We start from the raw sequence: 25,269 nt of genomic DNA on the forward strand, positions 1-25,269 counted from the left end.
GTGCATCATTCTGGGCTATGCATAATTAAAAACTCATAACAGGATAGCGTCTTGGTAAAAATAACAAGAACAGGATAGTTAGATACTTTTACTTAAGTTGTAAATGCTGGCCTGAAGACTCAGATTCAACGGGGCTGATTTTCTCCTGACTTATCTTGGTCCTTCGTGGTGAAAGTTCAGTAAATCGGACGACTCCGCTACGTCTAAAAAAAGTTATTGCAAAGGTCGAAGAGCCCTGAGAGGGGCTGGGGCCCTAACACGGCTCCGACACCAACATCAAATTCTGTGACACTAAAGTACCCAAACAATGAAGTAACAGTGTTAGAAAACCGACAACAACAAGCTACTTCAATTATGTTAGCTCTGAATTCACATTTGAGTGATGTCATTTATGTGTATGTAGTCTGTATCACATGATTTGACAATTTTGAAAATCACCTTACACAAGCCCCAAGATGGCTTAAATTAACATTTAACAGACCCCTGTATTCTCAAGATCTTGACTTATTTAAGTAATTATCCTGAGGTAACAAATATTTGATTCCCTGAGATAAAAACATAATTAATACGATAGCTTGATGTTCTGGAGGACTATACAGCTAATCACCTTGGTTACAAGACCTTTGAAGACTGGGTTTCTGATGACTGTGATATAGCTGAGATAAAACAAACCCTTCTTGAATCTTTTCATTGTTTTCATTATAAAAGTAGAAGCATGCTATGTGGCTGTGTATGACTGGGTCAATGCGAAGCCTACCATATAGGTTGTGATTCCCCAAAATGTCTGATGTGGATATCTCTATGAGGTCACTGAGGTCAAATAAGATTTAATGTGTAGAAAAATACCATGTTTGTTCAGTGGTGTGGTGAACATGAAGCAGTTTTGCAAGAACAATTGCCATGTAAGGCCAGGCAGAGAGGCCTATGTTCAGAGATGAAGGTCAGGTCAAACAGAGAGGCCTGTTTTCAGCACAGCACAGCTTCCACCGGTGCAGGCTTTCAGCAACAGCATCATTTTAATTCAAGGATTTGTGCTAAGGGGATGCGGAATTCGTCAAAGGGAAGGAGAAGTTCCAAAGACAAATAAACAGAGCATTGACGACATAACTGGCCGGAAACGGGAGTGTTGTAACCACTGACAAGGACATCTGCACATTATAAGTCATCATCCTGAAAGGTGCTTCGGCAATTAATGAGAAGAATACTCTGCAGAATAAACAGAGAGGATGGTTTTCCAACACCATGACATCAGTTTCCACAGGTGCAGGCTTTCATAGACAGCCGAAAATGAATTAACGAGTTTCTGCATATAGGAGCTGCGGAATCCATCAAAGGGCAGGCAGAAGTTCCCAAGACAATTAGGCTATTAAACGTTGCCTTGACAACATAACTGGCCAGAAGCAGGAGTTTTGAAACCACTGACAAGGACATAGCTGCACACTTTAAATCATCATCTTGAAAGGCGCTTCGGCAACTAATGAGCAGAATATTCTGATTATCTCAATTTGGAATAGATGTTTAGGTTACAGCAGAATATTCTGATTGGCACAACATTGATAATATGCTTCTAGCTTTCGATTGGAAAAGCATAGTTAACGAAAAACCTAATGACTGACCTTCTCAATGGACCACCACTTCGATTGAATGAAAATCTGCAAGATTCGCATTCGGTATTCTGACTCTCATTCAACTCTAAAATTTGAAGAAATTGTTTCGATAGCCTACAACAAATTCTCAATACAAAAATAAGAAAATACAGCAGTTGAGAATGTAGGCTATTATCCGAGTGTTTGCATGTATTACTCGTTATTTAGGGACTGTTGCGTGTGAGAGTTGTACAAATATGATGCCCTCCTAATACTATGATTCATCAGAACTAAATGACAGCAGTTCAAATTTTGGAGACACAAAAAGAACTGAGAAAGTCAAGTTGCAAATAGTGTTTAGGTAGTTTAAAGAAACTACCTCCCAGAAGATGTATGGATCAATGGATATCGAATTCATCAGGTTGTCATTATATCGGACAACGATGTTTCGTTATTTGGAGAAGTCCAGATCTCCAGAAAATAACCCAATATGACGCAAAAACGGGGTCAAAATTAAAACACAAATGTATGGCGGCTTTGGGCTTCCGTACATTAGGCAACACAGAACCGCAGTCTAAATTGATGATGACGACATGGCGGGAAAACATGTTAAGGCGGGAAATTAGCGCATGGTTGCATCTGGTTGTATCACTGTGAGGGTGGGGCTAATGGGAGCATCCCATAACAAGAGAAGCAACATACAGCTTGTTCATTTTAACACAAATATGTATTTGTATCGTGATTTATGATATCGGAATTTATAGTATCGTATTTTATATAGTTTATATCACATATAAAGCGCAGAAATAGTGCAAATGAATACCCTCAGCTCAAAATGTGTAATGTTGTTCGTATGCTTGGAAACAAAACGTAAAAATCCCCAGTTAAATAAATAAAGATGTGTGTAGCCTACATGTCAAGTAAAAAAATCTGACAATCATGTCGAACGTGAGCAAATGACGCTCTGTGCGCGGTAATGCTGCTGCAGATAGGGGGAGGGATGAAAGAGGGAGGGGGGAAACAGTGAAAGGGGGATTAATTATAGGACGTATACGCGTGGTGGCGTGGAAAACAAACAGCCGTGTATTTAGCCATTTTTTTCATAAACATGTGTGATCAGTTATAGATTTTTGAGAAACATTTTATAATATTTTTATTAATTTTGGGTGATTTTAAGTGATTGCATATGCTTATTAATTTTAATTAATTTGCATCCGGAAAATTTTACGAGTGTCCTCAATATCGGTCTTTGTACCGCCAAGAGAACTCAAGGAAACGCAGAAAGTACTGCTGGACTAAAAGGCAGCTAGCAGACGTAGCTAGCATCTAGGTGTGGAAAGTGCTTGTGTGAACACTCTTCCGGCCTCATCAGAAGCCGGGAGCTGGAGTTTGGTAGAACAGAAGTGTCGATATGGCGGTAAACTTGGACAAGGAGGCATATTACCGTCGAATCAAGCGCTTATATGGCAACTGGAAGGTAAATAATTTGTTCGGTATTGACCAGAAATGTGTCATGTATGGAGTGAATACAAAATCACACTAAATCTTCCTCGGTGGTGCTGAATTCGAGTCGTTGTTTGACGTGCGTAGATGATGCCTGTTGTCGGTGAGGGAGAGCGAGCGATGCTGCTTGATTGCTGGCAAGCTTCAGCGCTGAAATGAAGAGGCCTGCGATAACACTTTGATGTTGGATGGCAGATAAAAGTACAGCTTAAGCACGACTTATTCACTTACTGAAGACAATATATTTCGTTGAAATGCTGGGTGATGAATTGGCATAGCTTGTTATTTTCAGTCAGTAAGATGCACATTACCTGCACCACATTTTGCTAGCTAGCTAACGGTCTGGATGTTTTCATCGCAGTGTTCCCAGCTAACGTTGGTGGTTATTGTCCAGTTGACTTGTGATTGTTAGCTGCGCACATAGCTAAGACATTGGGGCGTCGTACAAAACCAGTTGACGGGTTTTTTGAGCAAATATAGCATTACATTCAGAACATATGATGACACAAAACGCTAATCATGAATATTGTAAACTAGATTGCTAATTTAAGGGCTTATTTGCAAGCCAGTTATCTTGTCTAAACACGCATAGCATGGCTTTTGTTAGCCAGCATAATGGGGACGCATCTGCGCGGGTCTCGGGGACCACTAGTAACGCTAGCATTTAACTAAAGTTATTCTATGTCCCCACTGTCCAGAGGGTCTCCCCGTTTAAAAACACACATTAAGAGCTATTTTATTGATGTTTTCTACAAGTACCTAGCTAGCATGTGTGGTCTGATACAAAAAATAACGTATAACTTCTGAGTTGCAGGACTGAACTTGTTAGCTATTCACCCAGCTAGCCGTGTTAGCTACTTTTGGGGCTCAGGTTTGGAATCACCTGTTACAGCGAAAGCGGCTGAAACACTTTGTTAATCGGTGTAGGCGCTATAGTGACGTTGTATAACGCATTGGTAAATAATCTATACAAAAACTTTTCTCGACAGATAGTAAGTATACTACTCAAGAATACATGGTGAACTTTCACATTGTATCTATGGACAGGCGCACATGTTCGTGCAGCACGTCCAAGGTGTCCACTGAGGTTAATATGTGTGCGGTCTCTTGTTTTCAGAAAGGAGAGGATGATTTTGGAAAGGTCGATGCCATCGTCGTCTCCGTTGGGGTTGACGAGGAGATCGTCTATGCCAAATCCACTGCTTTACAGGCAAGTTAACTTAGATACTCTGTTGTCGAGCTTGGTTATCACGTAAGTGTTTTTAGTGCGTTTAAAACCAACGAAAGGTTTGCACGAATTGAGGTGGTTTTATATTTTAATTGGTGTAGTCGTTTCAAGACGTCAACGTGATCTCTTGTCTTTGTCTTTTTCAGACATGGCTCTTTGGTTACGAGCTAACGGACACCATCATGATATTCTGTGAGACAAAGATTATCTTCTTGGCCAGCAAAAAGAAACTCGAATTCTTGAAACAGGTCCAGGTCACCAAGGGTAACGAGAATGCCAATGGACTGCCCCCTATCACGCTGCTGGTCAGAGAGAAGGTATTATTCTCATCACCCACCCTGTCTATCCATTTTGTTCTCTGGGTTCTGTTTTCTGGCAAGGTCAGGGGATATGTATGTCATTATATCAAGTAGTTGTATTACGATTGTTGATTCATACCCTGGTTCACCCCTCCCCATTCAGAGCGAGAGCAACAAGGCCAACTTCGACAAGATGATTGAGGCCATCCGTGGCAGCAAGGAGGGCAAGACCGTTGGCATATTCAGCAAGGACAAGTTCCCTGGCGAGTACATGAAGAGCTGGAACGACACCATCACAGCTGAGGGCCTGGAGAAGGTGAGGACCGAGATGTGGGAATGGGGCAGATTGTGGACAGCTGAAATGGAAATGGAGGAAGAATGCGGAGAGGGGTGAGGTTGATCTGTATGGAGGAAGGGGGGAGACTGAAACATTAGGTGGTTCTTTCCAATGGAAAGATTATGAAAGAATTTATGGTTTTCCCTTTTTTTTTTTTGCATATAAAAGATTTTAAAGAAGAGTTGGGAAAAGATTAGGTGGCAGGATATTCAGGTTCTCTCTGAATTATCCTGTGATCTACAATATCCACCAGACTGACAGGTCTTTCGCTTCATATTAATTCCTTGTCTGTCAGTCCTCCCCTCTTACTTTCCTTTCGTTTCGTCCCAGCCCTTTTCTCTGGTACATTTCCTCAAATTACATTTAAATAAATGCACACAACAAACATCTGCATAAATATTACACAAACCACAGCATAAACCTGTGTGTGTGTGTGTGTGTGTGTGTGTGTGTGTGTGTGTGTGTGTGTCAGGTTGACATCAGTGCTGTAGTGGCTTACACCATGGCAGTAAAGGAGGATGGCGAGTTGGCCCTGATGAAGAAAGCTGCCTCCATCACCAGTGACGTCTTCTCCAAGTTCTTCAAGGAGCGCGTCATGGAGATCGTGGATGCAGATGATGTAAGGACGTGTGTGTGTGCGCATTAGGAGAACTTTGCAGCTTCCATGTACATACCAAAAGAATGTATTTTTCAGTTTTGCACATCAGAGGCTAGTTAGGCGGTTTGTTGGTGTCAACACGTGCATGGCTACACTAACACATTTGCATGCAGTTTCACGACTCGAACTGCCGCAAATATACGTATTCTGCTCAGCGTGACCTTAAGACCTTTCATTGTCACTGAACTTTGTCTGTCTATCCTGCCCATCAGAAAGTGCGGCACAGCAAGCTGGCGGAGTCAGTGGAGAAGGCCATTGAAGAGAAGAAGTACCTGAGTGGAGTTGACCCGTCCACTGTTGAGATGTGCTACCCGCCAATAATCCAGAGTGGAGGCAACTACAGCCTCAAGTTCAGCGTAGTCAGGTCAGAAGTTTTCTCTAAGGGCATTGGCTGCTACTAGTCTTTTCAGTGGTCTCTCTCTTGCGCTCTCTCGCTCTCACTCTCTCTTGCTCTCTATCTCTCTCTTGCACTCTTTCTCTTGCTCTCTTTCTCTCTCTCTCTCGCTCGCTCTCTTTCTCTCTCTTTTGCTCTCTCGCTCACTCTCTTGTGCTCTCTCTCGCTCGCTCGCTCTCTTTCTCTCTCTCTTTTGCTCTCTCGCGCTCTCTCTCCCTCTCCTTACGGTGCAAACCCATGACACCGTTATGAGCGACGCGATTTCTAAACCCCATGCATTTCAACGGGAGCCAGTCCATTGTGACGTAGACCAGCGCTTTGCGTAACGCGACCGATTAAAGTGAGAAAATGGTGAATCCTATGCAAATGAGGAGCGACTTTTTTTTTTTTTTTTTTTTCCAATGAGATTGTTTGGTGTCGTCTCTGACGGTGTGAAAATTGTAGGACCGAGGCATCGTTTGGTCGTTTAATTTGCTAAAAAGAAAGGCTTGGATGGCCTTGTAAGGGCTTGTTGTTGCTTCTGGTATGTTATATATTTAATCCTCGGCTTATTTTAACACGATGACAGTATTGATATAAAGACAAGTGACTAGATAGCCTGCTCACTAGTCCAGTCTGTTATGCTATTTCCACACGCTACACCACGCCCACTCAAAGCGATGGAAGCGTATCCCGTCGCTGTTTGCACCGTTAGACCCTGGAGAGTCGAGTGCATGCTTGTTCACCGTGTTAAAAGCTGCTCACTGTAAAGGGCCGATTGTCTTATGTTATCTGTAGCAATGTAACTGAGCATACCTAACATCAGACAGTAAGCAGAATGTGTTTGGGCTTCTGATGTTTGAAAGACCTCTGCAGTTTGATGTTTAAAATACCTCCTCCACCCCTGCAGTGACAAGAACCACATGCATTTTGGGGCCATCACCTGTGCCATGGGCATCCGCTACAAGTCGTACTGTTCTAACCTGGTACGCACCCTCATGGTGGACCCCACACAAGAGATGCAGGAGAACTACAACTTCCTGCTGCAGGTGGAGGAGAACCTGCTCAAAGAGCTGAAACATGGTGAGAACAGATAGAGAGAGAGAGAGAGTGTTTGTTTGTTTGTTTGTGTGTGTGTGTGTGTGTGTGTGTGTGTGTGTGTGTGTGTGTGTGTGTGTGTGTGTGTGTGTGGAGGAGAACCTGCTCAAAGAGCTGAAACATGGTGAGAACAGTGTGTATTTGTGTGCATTAGCAATACGATGTAAAATCCATTAACTGGTGTAGTATTTATATTTTTACTGCATTGCTTTGCTTACTCGGATGCTCATGTTATGAAATCATCTGATATCGCTGTGTGAGAAAGAGGAAGAACGAGCAAGAGAAGGAGGGGTAGTGACATGAGCCTGTTCTTGTGTTTGCCCTGACAGGAGTGAAGTTGTGTGACGCCTACAATACTATGATGGACTTTGTCAAGAAGGAGAAGCCAGATCTGGTGAGCAAGTTAACCAAAAACCTTGGGTAAGTGCACTCACACACACACACACACACACACTCTTCCTTTACATCAACTCTTTTCTTTTTTCTGCATACGCGCTCACATGCGGTCTGACACACACTCTGGTGTTTTGCAGGTTTGCCATGGGTATTGAGTTCAGAGAAGGCTCCCTTGTCCTCAATGCAAAGAACCAGTACAAGCTGAAGAAAGGTAACGATGGCAATGTCCACCGGTTTAACCCAAAACGCCATCAGCTTCTACAGCCCTTCTTCTTCCTATGTAGAGCCATGCTGCCACAAGCTCACGTATCATAGAAACTCATAAGAAATGATTGGAGAAATTATTTTGCTTACATTTGTGGTGTTAAAGCTCTCAATAGGTTTGAAGCACTCTCTTGAACAAGTTTGTGTGTGTGTGTGTGTGTGTTTGTGTATGTAGGTATGGTTCTCAGTGTGAGTCTGGGCTTAGCTGATCTGATCAATAAGGAGGGCAAGAAGGAGGAGCAGAAGAAATACGCTCTCTTCGTTGGAGACAGTGTACAGATCAACGAGGTGAAACACACGGGCACATGCACAGGCAACGCATGCCGCACACACACACACATGCACAGGCAACCCATGCCGCACACACACACACATGCACGGCAACACATGCCGCACACATGCACAGGCACACCTATACACAAATAACTTTCCTCAGGTTTGCAGTGAAAAAATAATTGTATCAGATCAGAAATAATTTTTTGTAGTTTAGAAATGTAAAGTTGTTTTACACTGTGTGTGTGTGTGTGTGTGTGTGTGTGTGTGTGTGTGTGTTTTTGTTGCTCCTTTCTCAGGAGGATCCTGCCACTGTTCTCACGCCAGTGAAGAAGAAGATTAAGAACATTGGAATCTTCCTTAAGGTAACGCACACAGATCACACTATTCAACTTCCTAGTGTCTTGTTTCCTCCATTTGTTTTTCTGTGTCTATTCCTCTCTTCTTCCTTCTGTCTTTCTGACTGCCTTTCTTTCTGTCTTTCAGCACTTCATCCCTCTCTCTCTGTCTCTCTCTCTCTTTCTTTCTCTCTCCCTGTCTCTCTCCCTCTCTCTCTCCTCTGTAGCAAGTGTAACGCTGTCTGCTCTACTCTGTGGAATGTTCTAGGCTGACGATGAGGAGGATGAGGAGGAAGATGTTGACGATGCGGAGGAGCTCTTGGGCAAAGGAGCGCGTGCGGCCCTGCTTGCCGACCGGACACGAGTGCGCGTAAGTTAGGCTGTCTGAGAGTGTGCGTGGAAATGCATGTGCTTGCCTGTTTGTGCCGTGACACAGGTACTCAGTGGTTCGATAGACATTGAAACGTCGAGTCCTCGATAATGATCCAAAGACTTGGGCTTTACATGAAATTCTGTCCATTTCTCCTTGCGGTCGTGTGTGTGTGTGTGTGTGTGTGTGTGTGTGTGTGTGTGTGTGTGTGTGTGTGTGTGTGTGTGTGTGTGTGTGTGTGTGTGTGTGTGTGTGTGTGTGTGTGTGTGTGTGTGTGTGTGTAAACAGCTAAAACATGGTGAGAACATGGAGAGAGAGAAAGCGCGCGCACGCGTGCGCCTGAATGCAATACAGTATTCCAGCCAATCAACAACTTTCCTTCTAAAGCACTGATTTGGGCGGTTGTATTTGGCTGAGTGCAAATATTGAAAATAATTTAAAAAAACATTAACGCTAGGATGCAGTACTACATCTTTAAACAATTAGAATTATCTGTTTAATTTGGTAGTGAAGTTGTACGTTTTATGTGTTAAATATTTGGGCAACTGTTGGGACGATATAGTAAAAGTACCATTTCATTTACCACTGGTGTGTGTGTGTGTGTGTGTGTGTGTGTGTGTGTGTGTGTGTGTGTGTGTGTGTGTGTGTGTGTGTGTGTGTGTGCTGGTACGTGGGTACACGTTGACGACTCGTTTGATCGGGCAGAACGAACTGACAGCGGAGGAGAAGAGGCGGGTGCACCAGAGGGAGCTGGCCGACACGCTCAACGAAGAGGCCAAACGCCGCCTCACGGAGCAGAAGGGAGAGCAGCAGACCCAGAAGTGAGTCATGAGAGAGGGATGGATGGATGGATGGAGGGATGGATAGATGGATAGATGGAGGGATGGTTGGGTAGATAGATAGAAAGATGGATGGATAGATTGGTAGATCGGTAGACAGTGGGCAGCTGGTTTTCACCATTGCCTGTGTGAACATTTTACAAACCACATAATTCCTAATTATACTCAATAGTAGTGGATGTAATGTAAGGTGACGATGTGTGTGTGTGTGTGTGTGTGTGTGTGTGTGTGTGTGTGTGTGTGTGTGTGTGTGTGTGTTCACCCACCCAGGGCCCGAAAGTCGAATGTGTCGTACAAGAATGTTTCCCAGATGCCTCGGGAGAAGGACATCAGGGAAATGAAAATCTTCATCGATAAGAAGTACGAGACGGTGGTCATGCCCGTCTTTGGCATCGCCACGCCCTTTCACATCGCCACCATCAAGGTAGGCTCCACCTGCTCGGATGTGTCATTTCACTGAGGTACTTGCCACGCGTGTCACGTCAGGCGCTCGGTAACACGGATTGAGGGTTGCTTTGTGATGTTTCATTCAAAACATCAATATACTTAACTGTGATTTAAAAGCAGGGTTATGATAAACACACACACACACACACACACACACGTATACACATATATACAAATATATACAAATATATATATACACACACACACTCACATTCACATGCAGCAATTTTTATGATCCATACATGTATATATTTGTGTTGTTTGTGCTAACTGTTCTCCTCTTTCTTTCTTTCCTTCTGTCCCGCTCTTCTGCGTGTAGAATATCAGTAGCTCTGTGGAGGGAGACTACACGTACCTGAGAATAAACTTCTACGTGCCAGGCAGCTCTCTGGGCCGACAGGAGGGCAACATCTTCCCCAACCCAGACGCCACCTTCGTCAAAGAGATGTGAGCTTGCTTTCTTTCTTTTCTTTTCTTTCTTTTCTCATTAAAAACATATCTCATTTCTCTTCTCATTAATTGTGATGGCACTCTTTTGGTGTAGTTTGCTCTAGAAAACACAAATGAAGAATTGAATAACTGATCTTTGATTGCGCCCCTCGTTTCAACTTGCTGTGATCACGAGTGGCAATTGAGCCTTCTCATTCGCCGTCCCATCTGTCAATCTCTTACCTCACCCAATCCCGTCCTCCAGCACGTACCGCGCATCCAACCTGAAGGCCCCGGGCGACCCGATAGTGCCCTCCACCAACCTGCAGAATGCCTTCCGCATCATCAAGGAGGTGCAGAAGCGCTACAAGACCCGCGAGGCTGAGGAGAAGGAGAAAGAGGGCATCGTCAAGCAGGACTCGCTGGTCATCAACCTCAACCGCAGCAACCCCAAGCTCAAGGACCTCTACATCCGACCCAACATCGCTCAGAAGAGGATGCAGGGCTCTCTCGAGGCCCACACCAATGGTGTGTGGGGGGGGTTATCGGTGTGTGTGAGTGGGTCAGTCAGTGGGTGTGTGAGGGGGTCAGTCGGTGGGTGTGTGTGGGTGTGTGGGTGGGTGGATGTGTGAGGGGGTGGGTGTGAGGGGGTCAGTCGGTGGGTGTGTGAGGGGGTCAGTCGGTGGGTGTGTGTGGGTGTGTGGGTGGGTGGATGTGTGAGGGGGTGGGTGTGAGGGGGTCAGTCGGTGGGTGTGTGAGGGGGTCAGTCGGTGGGTGTGTGAGGGGGTCAGTCGGTGGGTGTGTGGGGGTGGGTGCGTGGATGTGTGAGGGGGTGGGTGTGAGGGGGTGGGTGGGTGTGTGAGGGGGTCAGTTGGTTGGTGTGTGAGGGGGTGGGTGTGTGAGGGGGTGGATAGTTAGGGGATGGTTTTGGTTGGTCATTTTGATCATCACAACCACTGAGCATCTCTAGGGATGGGTGAGCCTGTCATCGTGAAATGTGCTTATCTAACCATGTGGTTCGTCTGACTGACTGTCTGTCTGTCTCCCAGGATTCCGTTTCACGTCGGTACGTGGGGACAAGGTGGACATCCTGTACAACAACATCAAGCATGCCGTCTTCCAGCCCTGTGATGGCGAGATGATCATAGTATTGCACTTCCACCTAAAGGTAGGGGAGTGTGTGCGAGAGAGAGAGCGACATTTTATGGTTAACCGTGTGTGTGCACGTGCATATATTTGTGCTCTTGCCCAAATCCTTCTCACCATTTTCCTTCTCCCTCGACTCCCTTCACCCCCACCTCCTCCAGAACGCCATCATGTTTGGGAAGAAGCGCCACACAGACGTGCAGTTCTACACGGAGGTAGGCGAGATCACCACCGACCTGGGCAAGCACCAGCACATGCACGACCGCGACGACCTGTACGCCGAGCAGATGGAGCGCGAGATGCGCCACAAGCTCAAGTCGGCCTTCAAGAACTTCATCGAGAAGGTGGAGGTGCTCACCAAGGAGGAGCTGGAGTTCGAGGTGCCCTTCCGAGACCTAGGGTGAGGGACGCAGATGCCCACACTTACACACACTCCCACTCACACACACACACTCACACACTCCGAGACCTAGGGTGAGGGACGCAGATGCCCACACTTACACACACTCCCACTCACACACACACACTCACACACTCCGAGACCTAGGGTGAGGGACGCAGACATGGGCTCACACATGCGCTCACAAGCTAATCGTCTGACCCCAACTCGCAGATTTTTGATTAGGTTATTCGTTTATTTAGAAGGATCCCCATTAGCTCTAGTAAGACAGAGTTACTTTTCGTGGGGTCCACATTTAAGACTTACATACAAATATCAAACATTTAAAACATACGTTATAGGGGTGTAAATCTCTCATGACAAAAACGATTCGATTCGTATCTCGATACATAGGCACGATACGATACGAGAAAAGATGCATGTTGATAAAAAACGATTCAGTACGATACGATACGATGTGATGCAATGTGATTCGATACCGTTCAATTATTGAAAACACTAAGTCAGACATCCCAACCTGCAAAAAATAATTTCAGGGAGGTATTCCCCCCCCTAGGCCTACGTATTTCTGTTATGGTCCCTAAAAGTTATAAAAGCATAATATCATTCTATAGGCTATAGTATGCATATTCTTTGTTAATTATGTTTAAATATGTAGATTACTTTTACTATGTATTATATGCTGCTAATACTATCCTTTTTATGTTAACTGCTTTTATTTGTATTCCATTGCAACTTTAAACAAGTCTAAGGAGCTTGTTGTTTTCATGTATCCCTGGCAACTAGCTGGCATGAATAATATGCACATGAAATGAAACTTGTTGAAGTCACCTCAACATGTCTATTAGAGTAATTTAACCCACCATGTGCAATGCTGAAATCACTAACAGATAGTACGGCGTGCAAGACGGTCATTGGGATTTACTTTTATAAGACAGGTACACCTTTGTATAGTCTGTTGTAAAATGTCTTATATTTTCTTTCTGGCACTGTCCCTGTGCATTGGTGCCCCTGTTCCTAGATACACTGAACTGATTAATTCGGTTCGGCAGAAGAGATAAAAGCCCGTCCACACTGAAAATTGATTGCTTGACTTACCGAAACAGGCTAATCAGGATGCTCATGAGGCACACACGCACACTGCCTCACACACACACACACACAGTCTCTAGGTCCCTCTCTGTCGTGCCCATGCTACACAAATGCTAACGCGGTTTGGAGCACGTCTGTCTCGTGTGCGGGGTCTTGTTCGCTCGCTCTTGATTCCGAGAGATTTTAAGTAATTTGCGGGCATCAGGGAGTCGTTATCAATATGTGGGAGACTCCCGGGACTTCCGGGAGACTTGGGATGTCTGCACTGGCATTTGCACTGTTCATACAGTGCTTATAGTTATGTTAGGACATCATGATGGCTCGGTCTCGGAATCATGACTATAAATGTTAAACATAATTGTTAATGATACAAATATTCTCCTATTTATTACTTTATAATTATTTAAATCTGAGGATGTCTGTAGAAACACGCAATCACAACGATGTATCTTCCTTGGCTAAAGTAGCTAGCATAGCATCGGCCATTGAAAATGAATAGCGAAGCTAGCAAAGCATTGTTGAGAATCTGTCATTCTCTCCAGGTCCTTGCGTAAATACTGAGAATACAGCCTGATTGGCCAAAGCCCGCATAGCATAAACCAATGACAGGCTGTCTTATTCTGACTGAGATGAAATGCACCAGGCCAGCGAGTGTTTTGTGTTTAAAAAAAAAACGGAGGGACAAACGCTTGTGAACCGATTCATAACTTTTAAATCGGGCAAAGACCGGTTCATGACATTTTGAAACCGATACGGGACTTCATGCATCAATGTAGTCGTATCTTACACGCTAAAAACGGATATCGATACGTATCAGTTATTTTTGACACCCCTAATACATTACATTACGATACCAATATCAAAATTTAAAATAAAAAAAAAATAATGATCGTACAATTTTACATTCATTAGTTAATGGGGATGAGTGAGGGAGGGAAATCCCCCCCTCTACACACACACACACACACACATTGAGACCATTTCATTGACATGTCTTACTGTGCTTGTGTAGGTTCCAGGGCGCACCCTACAGAAGTACTTGTCTCTTGCAGCCAACATCGAGTTCCCTTTGCAACTGCACTGAGTGGGTGAGTGTGCTTGCTTTCTTCTTGCCCTTTCTCTCCCTCCCTCCCTCCACTCTTTCGTTCTTTTCATCTGTCTTTCTATCATGGTTTCTGTTTGGCGTCTGTAGAACTGCTAACCAGTGCTGTCACTGATGCCGTCGTATCCCTTCTCTTCCCCGGCAGCCTCCGTTTGTGGTGACCCTGGACGAGGTGGAGCTGGTGCACTTTGAGCGTGTGCAGTTCCACCTGAAGAACTTCGACGTGGTCATTGTGTACAAGGAGTACGGCAAGAAGGTCACCATGATCAACGCCGTCCCCGTCAACTCGCTCGACCCCATCAAGGAGTGGCTCAAGTATGCATCAAATTACTACATTTACATGCATGTTCAAGTATGCATCAAATTACTACATTTACATGCATGTTCAAGTATGCACCTCAGATTACTACATTAACATGCGTGTTCAAATATGCACCTCAGATTACTACATTTACATGCATGTTCATGAAGAATTCTCATCTCTGAAATCAACATTTCACGCTATTATTATTATTTTAAATATAATATGAATTTTTTTTTTTTTTTTTTTTTAAATGAAACAGAATAATCATATGAGTGGGTGCAGACTGCTTCAGATTTGCCAAACATGTTTTCATCTGAGAGTAATGGCGGCTGTCTCTCTCTCCCCCTCTAGCTCTTGTGATATTAAATACACTGAGGGGGTGCAGTCACTCAACTGGACGAAGATCATGAAGACCATCGTAGACGACCCAGAGGGCTTCTTTGAACAGGGTGGCTGGTCATTCCTGGAACCTGAAGGCGAAGTACGTGTGATTGTGGTTTTAAATGCGTATAACTGACGGTCTACAGCGAGGTTTTAAAAGGGGGTGCCGTGACGCATGCTCAGGGGTGCCGCGGAATGGCCCAGGGCTTGATAATTTAATGACATTAAAGAAATATATATAAATTTCAAAATGTATTTTATTGTAAATATATCAATTAAAATTGTATTTGTAGCACAAACAATAATAAGCTACTGTTTACAGTAGGGCTGCAACTAACGATTATTTTGGTAATCGATTAATCTGTCGACTGTTTTTTCGATTAACCAATTAATCTAATGATTATTTCTCATAGCAAATTAAAATAATGTCTCAAAACATTGGAATTTGAATTTCAATTGTATTAACAAGTTAATACAAATGTAATCATCATAATAAATACATATAATAGTAGTACAAGTGCAAATAAAGTTTTAAAAGTAACTCAAAATAGCAACCAACCCCTGCAAGTGCAGAATAACTGGGTTGCAATTGACATTCAAATTTAACATATGAAATATTTTTCCACAATCTTTTGTTAGAAGAATGCTAAGTGGAGGAGGTTTACTATTCAGAACAAAGGAAAATACAGGTTACTCTGATAATTCACTGATTTACTACATTGCACTTAACCAGTGGCGGATTTAGCAAATTGGGGGCCCAAGGCGATGGTAAGTATGGGCCCCCCCCCCCCCCCCCATCCGATCTTCAAAAGAGAATGAAAAAATATTTGACCGACTGAATGATGGATAGCCAGGTAAAGCTTATGGAAGTAATGGTTGGAGAGGAGAAAAGAAAAACCTTCGCCTTTTAAACCCTGCATACCCTTCTTTACTCCAAAATGAAGATGGAAAGCAGAGAACACAGAAAGTGTAGCACTACACAAACTAATACTCACGATGCAAACAAACAGAGAATAAAGTTTCCGTTCAGCTCGTTCAAGTTAGCTACGCACATTCACGGTGATTCGCACAAACCAAGTGACCGTTTTGTGTAGGCTATAATGTACGCCCTCCTCTCCGCAGTCAGAATGACCAATACTGCAGCTATTGCTGCCGAAAGCCTGTCCCCACAGACGAGTGCATTGCTATAGCACTTATAAACTTGCAACATGTGCAGAATACTGTGTTGTGGGAGAAACTGTTGGCGTAAGAAAGATTGCTGGCCATAGATGTGTGTATGCAGTATGCTTTGCATCCGTGAACAAGCCAAACAATGTACAAAGTTACCCGACCTAGGCGAGGCGCAAGAGATTGTTGACTGCAACAACCGTTAAACAATAAAGTTTGCACGTAAATCTATTTAATCTGTTAGCCCACAATAAACTAGGTGTCCATGGGCAACGAGGGGAAACAACACACAGAGCCATAGATATATGATACTAGTATATAACAGCAACTGCATATGCATATAAAATGCGCATTTAAACATGGGTTGAAAACCCTACTGTGTGTTTATCTTTCGTGCACCTTTACGGGCTAGTCCATTTCATTGTGAAAGTAGGGGGTGTAGGGACACGACAAATAACCATAAACATGAGCTTTTAACTACTACTTCAAAGTTTCAACTTTATTTCTTAAGAATACTAATACAATGCACCATGCTTTTGAAGCGTTCATGATAAGGGGCTTTTTCTTTTCTTTTTTTTGAGGTTGGTTGGGGGTCCCCCTACTACGACCACTAGTAGGGGGCCCCTAGCAGCCGCCTACCTATGCCTCTATGTTAAGACCGCCTCTGCACTTGAAATAGCGTCAGCAAGCATCCTCCATGAGATGTTCTGTTTTTCAGCATGTAAGGCTAAACCTTACAATAAGTTATAGATATATGTCTATGATAATTGCTGTTAGACCCTCACTGTTCTTGTGCTCCCACAGCTTATTCTCTTTGAAATACTGGAATAGTGCTTCTTTAACTACTTATAATTGACCATCATTGAGAAAAGTGACAACTTTTCTGTTAGCAATATCTGCAAAAAGCTACAAAAGCTTGCTTTGTTTATTGTTTCCATGGTAACAAGAGCCGTCTCAGAATAAGTCACTTTTCTGTCGGCAATTTCTGATATGCAGCACATGAAGGTAGGAAAACGGAGGGTAAAGAAAAGGGTGCATGGTTCATATTTCAAATTGTGTACATGTACAAGAAATATTTTAATGTTTATATTTCACTGCTATAAAAATATAGAAAGCAGGTGTTTGATGGTTGTTTATATTTGTCTTGTCTGTCAGTAGTTTGATTTGTATGCTAGGCTATTTGCAGATTCTGTTCCATTCCATTCTTCCATTCCATCGGTCAGCCGCTTAAACAAGGCCGATGTAACAGGTAGCTAGTGGTGACGGTTGAGCCGCTTATAGGGAGTGTTATGCGCATGCGTGCCTACGTGGCAGTAGACCACCAGGCTACAGACCGTAAATGTAAATTTCAGCAGTAATTTAACAACTGTACTGATATTAAATGTACTACTAACATGCCAATCTCAAATTAAAACCAGTGACATGAGTATTTTGGTGGAGTTAACGATGTATACCGACAGTTAGCATACCTAGCTAGGTAGCATTACCATTGGAACTGAATGGCAGTTATGCTAAGCTAGCTGGCTATTCCACCACCCGGGCCTCTTTGCCAGTCCGACGAAGGTAAACTTTTATCGGAAACTTTTCGCTTGGCGAGCAGGGGCAATCTGTATCAGGCAATCCATCAGTACGGGTCGTGTTTTCTTGTTGCAGAAGGCCTTTTTTAAAGATAGGTTAGCCAAAGGCATATGGGATGGCCCTATTGCATGTATTCTCGTTTATTAAGACGTTGATCTAGCTTTCAATTTGGCAGCAAAAACGTAGCCTAGTTCATTGTCAAAATTAAACTCTAGAAAGAAAACGCTATACGTGTATAATCAATGCTATGATGTCACCATGTAGTTTTCATTAATATCTTGCTGAAGGCTAATACTAATATGAATGTGTTAGTGACAACCCTAATACTGACAAGTGCTCATCATATCGGCCATAAAACAACAGCAGATATCTGGCTTTTAAAAGTTGTCATTGTTCATGAAAAGTTGACCATCTAACTAAATATAAAGTCCCCGGAACAACATGCCTACACAGACCTGGCACAGAAAATTGTTAGCGGCACATGAATTCCGCGGGTGGGCTCTCCTTTTTTTTTACGTACCGGTAGGCTGGTTATAGATATGACAATGCGCAAGGCAAAGCATCTGGAACCCTGTTCCATGCGTGACTTGGTTATGTTACAAACTATAGTTCGCTCAAAGCCTCATACTCCCATCACACACTCAAGACAGGCCAATGTTTCACAAAACACAATGGTGCGCTTACCGACCGCAGTAATTCAGTACCAACAGTAGGCTAGCCCACTGGAATTAATACATGCATCCTAGTAGACATAATTTCAGAGCTGTCATTTTCCAACGTCACACAAAACAAAATATAGTTATCATCTTGTTGTCTCCACAGCAGGAGAAAAAAACGCTGTTTGAATGCAGCTCTGCGGCGGGATAATGCCCAATAAGACTGAACCATCTCGTCGTTGCACCTTCTCCTTGTCTGTGTCAGAGGCTTTCTCATTTAATTTTCTTTTCATAGTCCCTGTCTTAAGCCACCAATCCATGACCTTGTTAATAGATTAGACAACTCTTTATTAGAGTTGCCTAATCTTTTAACAATGTCATGGATTGGTGGCTTAAGACAGGGACTATGAAAAGAAAATGATCACTTCGTTCTGAGTTGTATGTTAGAAATGTCGCAATAATTAGCTTTTGGCGGTCGCGGACCATTACGGACCACACTTTGAGAAGGCCTACATTAGTAGGATATTTCATGTTTCTTTATGTCTTTGTTAACATGAGGCGTGAACTCTGAACTTGTGTCGACGGTAAGCTCGTCAACTAACTGTAAACGAGCTGCAGATTGCAAAACGTCTCGGCACATCTGAGCGTGTCATATGAATGATTTTGACGCAGCGAACGGAGTCGGAAGCTGCCTGTGCACGATGCGGATCCACGCTGATGTTAGTAAACAAAGAAGGTGGGAGCACATCTCCGTCGTCTTTGCGCATGCCCAAGGCAAGGTAAGCGGCTTCAATTTTGGTCCATGTAACCACTTACCAACAAGAGCCGCTTCCCTTAGAATTTTTCACACCTCGCGAAGACTATTCCGTCAGAGCGGCTTACAAAAAAGACACATGTATACGCTAGAGATGCGCGGATGGGCTATTATTTCATCCACAACTGCATCACAAAACGCATGATCCATCCGCACCAATTTTTTTGACCAATTTTCAAAATCGCACCCGCCCGCCAGCAGCCTGTTGTTTTTAGGTGGGCTATAGGCGCTGCTGACGCGAGGCTAGAAAGTTCTTGCCTGTTCTTGAAAGGAGACTATCCTTTAAATATCTTTGCGGCATTGGATCAAAGTCCCTAGTATGAAAGCCTATTGGCTATGTTGTAGCCTATCCCCAGATAATTATCAGTGAAGTGACGTCTGTCTCCGATCGATGCACAGGGAGAAACTTTAAAATAGCCAAGCACATCGGCAAACCTGACCTTACCATAGGCTAGTAGGCCTACACTTTTTTATCATTGTAATAAAACGCAATTTGGTACACCATTTTAATATGGTAATATAGCCTACTGGTTTTTTTTTTTTTTCAAAATGAAAGAAAGCCTATTAAGGAAACGCCGACACGGGTCTATTAATTCTGAAATTTCACCGCATTGTAGGCTTTATACTGTAACAACCCCAACACTTGCCTGCTTGCCTTGTAAATCAAAGTTTTCCGACTATTTTTCTTACCTTCTTTCTTAGCTGGTGATGTTACTGAGCTAGAAGTTTAACTTGTTCTGAACATATCGTGCTGCCAATGCCCAATGTCACTTCTGAGTCAAATCACTCCATCATCTCTGAAATTCCTTATTCCACGAGTGGTAGGCTACAATGACTGGCTGTTTTAAAATATAACTAGCCTAATAGCCTAACAAAACTAAAATAACCCATGCAGTTTCATCTACGACACGTTAAGGCTTCTTCCAATACTGACAGCTGACTCATAGCTTGCAGTTTTGCGGCGCTGCAAGGAGTCGCGACATGAGAGGGATCGTCACTTAATTTAAACTTTTTTGCTTCCTTTGCTTGCTTTGTATGCCTACACGAACTAGGCCAATTTACTGCCTGATGAAAATTGGTTTATTTCAAAATGTGCTTGGATGTAGGTAACGACATTTAACAATGTGTAGATATTTTGAATTTCGTTGGATAAAGCGCCACACGCCCGAATTTAATTAAAATATAATTTTTTGTCACGTCATCCGCCCGATCCGCGGTTTAACCGCGGAGTCCGCGGGCGCGACCGCCAACCGCGCATCTCTAGTATACGCACGTAGCTATGCTAGCGTCTGCCCCAAAAATCGACTAATCATTGCAGCTCTAGTTTACAGTTCAAGGCGTGACGTAATCAACAGTGCTTTCGGTGACCTTTGTTCGTTATTATTTGCAGATGCTGCAAAAGAAATTAAAAAAATCCCCCTCTCTGACAACACGATCAAACGTCGTATTGATATGTTGGAGGACATGGAATTTATACTAAATGAGTGACTGCGGCTAAGCGGGAAATTTGCGCTTCTAGTGGCCTTTGCCAGCTGATCACTAACGTGAGATACGTGGATGAGGACAAATTTATGGAGAACTTTTTATTTTGCAAAGAACTGGAGAACCATGATGAAATATTCAGGGTGACAGACGAGTACTTGAGGAAGCGTGATCTCAGCTGGGATATGTGCGTAGGTGTTTGCACTGACAGGGCGCATCGATGACCGGTCGGGTCAAAGGCTTCGTAACGAAAGCCAAGCAGATGAATCCTACCATGGTAGCGACGCATTGCATGTTGCATCAGGAGGCTCTAACTGCAAAAACGATGCCTTCAGACCTGATGGATGTTTTGAATGAGGTCGTAAAAATAGTTAATTACATTAAGTCACGTCCCCTTCAAACATGGTTATTCACTACCCTCTGCAGTGAAATGGGTTCAGAACACCAGGGTCTCTTACTGCACACAGAAGTCAGGTGGTTATCGAGGGGGAGAACACTGGCCTGTGTTTATGAACTAAGAGAAGAGCTGCGGACATTTGCGAGGGACCATGACCTTCCTTTCAAGAGAAGATAAATAATGACTTCAACTCGCTTACTTAGCTGACATTTTTGCCCACATGAATGAGCTAAATTCATGGGAGGAACGAAACTGTTCTGTCTGCAACAGACAAAATCAATGGATTTAGGTCAAAATGAGCTCAGTGGCGACAAAGAGTGGCTAAAAAAAACATCGACATGTTTACACTGACAGCTTCTAATACTACTGACAAGTCAGCAGTGTTTTTTTTTTTTTTTATTCAATACCTGCACATTTATCTGCCCTGGAGATTTGAGACCTATTTCCCCAACAAAAACGAGGAATTTGATTGGGTTCGAGATCCATTTCGCTCTCTTGCTACTGAATCAGCAGCGAGATGCCTGTCATCAAGAGGACCGGATGAGCTTGCTGAATTGCAAATGGACCGCACACTCAAGTTGCAACACAGTGAAGTCTTTGGAAACATTCTGGCTGAGTGTGGGTCAGGAATATCCCTGACTTTCAGAGAGTGCTATAAATGTGCTGATCCAATTCCCCACCTCCCACCTCTGTCAACTGGCTTTCTCCTCTCTCACATACATAAAGAATACACTGAGGCAAAGGTGGTCAGTTTAACAGGACCTCTGTGTTGCACTGTCCACAATCCCTCCCCGCATTAACAAATTCTGCAGTCAGAGACAGGCACATGTGTCCCATTAAGTTTTGTGAACTTTATATTGAAGGTTTGTTCCTGATGTTTTGTTACTGTCAAGCTGTGATATAGTTGTGAGAGGGACAGACGTTGTATGTTAATATTCTGTTCACTATTTATTCAAAAGTTCTATTAAATGAGTTGAATTAAATAGTGTTTCATTTGAATATAACAAAAATGAGATCTCACCTTCAAAATGTAATGCCTATAATAAAAGCAGTTATAGCCTACTCAACATATCACAAGGTAAAATCAAATGACATACAAATACAAAGTACAAATATGACACAAAGGTTAAAAATAGGGGTGCCGTGGATGGAGAGAGATATGTTTAGGTGTGCCGTGAGCTGGAAAAGTTTGGGAACCACTGGTCTGCATGACGCAACCTTCAGAATCGGATGTTTGTTCTACTCTGACCTTATGAAAGACGCCCTGTGAACACAGATGCTAAGGTTTTTTTGTGTGTGTATGTATGTTTGCATGTACAGGATTAAAATTACTCAGAAAGAGACTCAAATTTAACCTCTGCCATATAGAACAAAGTGTGACCGGTTTAAGAAATGTTATTAAGTAAATGTGTTTGTTTATGTGTGTGTGCTTGTGTGACCCTTTAGGGTAGTGGAGCGGAGGACGATTCTGAGTCTGAGATGGATGAGACCTTCAACCCCTCCAATGATGAGGAGGCGGAGGAGGGAGAGGACAGTGATGAAGATTACGACTCTGAGACGGAGGACTCAAGTAAGATCACACATCCTCTCCCTCTCAGTTCATGCTCCTTTCGCTGTAAAGTAGAGCTGAAAAAAACGAATCCTTTGGGTGTGCATACTCCTCTTTATTATGGTATTGTGTTAGGAAATGGTCACTGAATTTAATGTGTGTGTGTGTGTGTGTGTGTGTGTGTGTGTGTGTGTGTGTCCCTTAGACTACAGCGCGTCTCTGGGCAGTGAGGAGGAGAGTGGCAAAGACTGGGACGAACTGGAGGAAGAAGCCAGAAAAGGTGAACTACAGACCTTTCCCATGACCCTTCCAAGTCTGGTGCTCTCTTTCCATATTCCTGTTGCTCTCACTCGCACTCCTTTTCTACATTCTGTCTCTCACTGTTCTCTGGTCAGTTGTCCCTTACATCCCTTGCTTACAGTTCAGTATTGATGTATTTGGCTTCCCTAGTGCTTGGACTTGTGTCAGTTTGAAGGTGTATTAAATGTTATCGTTTTGTGTTTTTGTTTTCTTCATCCCCCCCCTTTTCTTTTTTTCTCCCTCTGTGTCTCAGCGGACAAAGAGAGCGTCTACGAGGATGAGGACACCTCCAACCGAGGCAAGAGGAAGGCACCCTCTCGATCGTCGGCTGCCCCAATTAGCAAGAAACGACGGCACTAGATCTTTCTATCTCTCTCTTTCTCACACACACACAGACACACACACACACACACACACACACACACACTGCCAAATTTCTGCTCCCTCCTGTACAGGCACACTGACACACATTGTGTACATAGCTGTGGGCGCCCCCTTGTGGTAGGCAGAATTGTTGCATTACTCAATATTGATTTTGTGACGGCTGCTGGTCCAAGATTCTGGTCATCTCTGTCTCCTCTCTCTTCATTCCTTCAGATCATCTCTCAGGTGTGTGTGTGTGTGTGTGTGTGTGTGTGTGTGCGTGCATGAGTATGAAACAGGGTTTTATCAAGAACTTTGTCCCAGTTGGCTCTTTTTTTTTTTTTTCTAAACCAGTAGGTTTTTTTTCTGCCAAGAATTTTATGAAATTTACTAAGCGTTCTGTCTGCACCACTGGCGTCTGTCAGCTTCTAGCCTCCTTGATGGCTGAGAGGGAAGTGTTGTGGCTTTGGGCTGGGGAGAGGGGGTCCTCTTTGTGTTGATCAGGTTTGTTTTTGTTTTCTTTTGTAATGGGGGACAGGAGTTGGGGTTAGAATAATATACACACACACTCTCACACACACATGCACATACACATACACACACTCACACATGAATATAAACAACATTTTTCCCCTTTTTGTGTCTGTTCATTCTGGAGTGTTAGACTCTTATATGTTTAATTAAAAAGGAGAACCTTTTTGTTTTTTTCTTTTTGATTTTTTTTAAAGAAAAAGTAAATAAAAATGAAAAGAACAAACGTGTGGCATTTTTAAACACTGTGTGGAATGTTTTGTTTCTTTGTTGTCTGGATAAAAACCTCACTCTCCTACCACCACACATTCAGCCTACACATATTATGTAGGTACCGTAATAAGACACTGTCTTTGCTTAAATAGACTAAATTACTGATGAAGATTAATAACTAGACAACACTCTACATCGCTTTTGAAAAGTGTCTGCCAAATGGCCAAAGAGCGCATGACACTGACCCAGTGATGACATGAGCATTTATGACTGAATAATGGCCTTTATGACTGAATATGAGCCTTCAATGACTGAATAATGACCTTTGTGACTGAATATGAGCCTTAATGCCTGAATATGAGCCTCTGTGACCATTTATTGTAACATAATTGTATGTCAGTGCTCACACTGAGACAGTAAATATTGCACCTTTTAACATTTACAACATAGTGTGTAGACACAATTTGACCTGGAAATATAGAGGCCTAAATATCCAAAAGACACCTGTTCATTTTTCAGATGTAATCTTTATTTTAAGCTTGGATTAGATTGATGCCAACGGAGAATTTTCTGGAAAACTGACTCATGAAAACTGATGTTTCTCAGTTCTGAACCTGAAATGATTCTTAGACCACACGTCTCAAATGTCCAGCAATTCCAGGTTCACTCGCTGAAACCTCAACTGACCACACAGCCGGAGGGTTTTCTCTCCTTACATAGAATCATATACAGGGGTCCTTTAGTTTTAGATCCATACACAATGCTGCATAATAATACAATATTTGTTTAAAGGTTCAATAGTGGAATTGCTCATATTATCAGTTGATATAAAAATAAAGAAAAATATATTTAATTGTGCTTTCTTTGTTAGTTATGTTAGTGACGTGACGACATAGGTCAGAAGGTCACAGACCGGCGTGCCCGCGGAAAATAGGTAGCTAACGTTAGCACTGATTCACTCAGTAATGTTAGCACTGATTCACTCAGTAACGTTAGCACTGATTTTTCCTGAGGAGAAAATCAAGCGCAAATTCAAAAGCGGTGGCTCACGTGTCTCCTCTCTACACCATACTCTCATGCACCTGGGCCCGTGGGTCTTGGGGGCCCTTAGCCATTTTTCATGCCCAAGAAAAATATCTGCGATGGGGGAGGAGGCGTGGCGGCGGTTAGTGACATACCCTGACAATTTCAAAGTTCAAAAGTGTTGTAGGCTGTATATCTGCGCAGGGGGAGGGGGCGTGGCGGGCGGCAGCGGTTACACACATGGGGTACGGGACTGTTAAATGTGTGGGAAACACTGCCTTACGCCACTGACTAGGGCCCGTCATAATAGCCTGCGCCTGGGTACATCGTAAC

General features: G+C 43.3%; 1 protein-coding gene across 1 annotated transcript; it reads left to right on the forward strand.

The window, feature by feature from the left end:
* The first annotated feature begins 2,635 nt into the window (after positions 1-2,635).
* On the forward strand, positions 2,636-23,906 carry supt16h (SPT16 homolog, facilitates chromatin remodeling subunit). Its single transcript, XM_080859780.1, has 24 exons — positions 2,636-3,063; positions 4,207-4,299; positions 4,464-4,634; positions 4,780-4,932; positions 5,426-5,572; positions 5,824-5,975; positions 6,895-7,067; positions 7,412-7,502; positions 7,616-7,689; positions 7,918-8,030; positions 8,315-8,380; positions 8,622-8,723; positions 9,429-9,544; positions 9,833-9,986; positions 10,329-10,456; positions 10,704-10,966; positions 11,488-11,606; positions 11,746-11,984; positions 14,089-14,164; positions 14,324-14,493; positions 14,834-14,963; positions 22,404-22,527; positions 22,712-22,786; positions 23,060-23,906. Exons 1-24 carry the CDS (start codon positions 2,998-3,000, stop codon positions 23,164-23,166), a joined length of 3,102 nt encoding a protein of 1,033 aa, XP_080715906.1. The 5' UTR covers positions 2,636-2,997; the 3' UTR covers positions 23,167-23,906.
* The last annotated feature ends 1,363 nt before the right edge of the window (positions 23,907-25,269 follow it).

This window comes from Sprattus sprattus (genome assembly GCF_963457725.1).
Source record: "Sprattus sprattus genome assembly, chromosome: 21".
In the NCBI taxonomy this organism is placed as follows: Eukaryota; Metazoa; Chordata; class Actinopteri; order Clupeiformes; family Clupeidae; genus Sprattus; species Sprattus sprattus.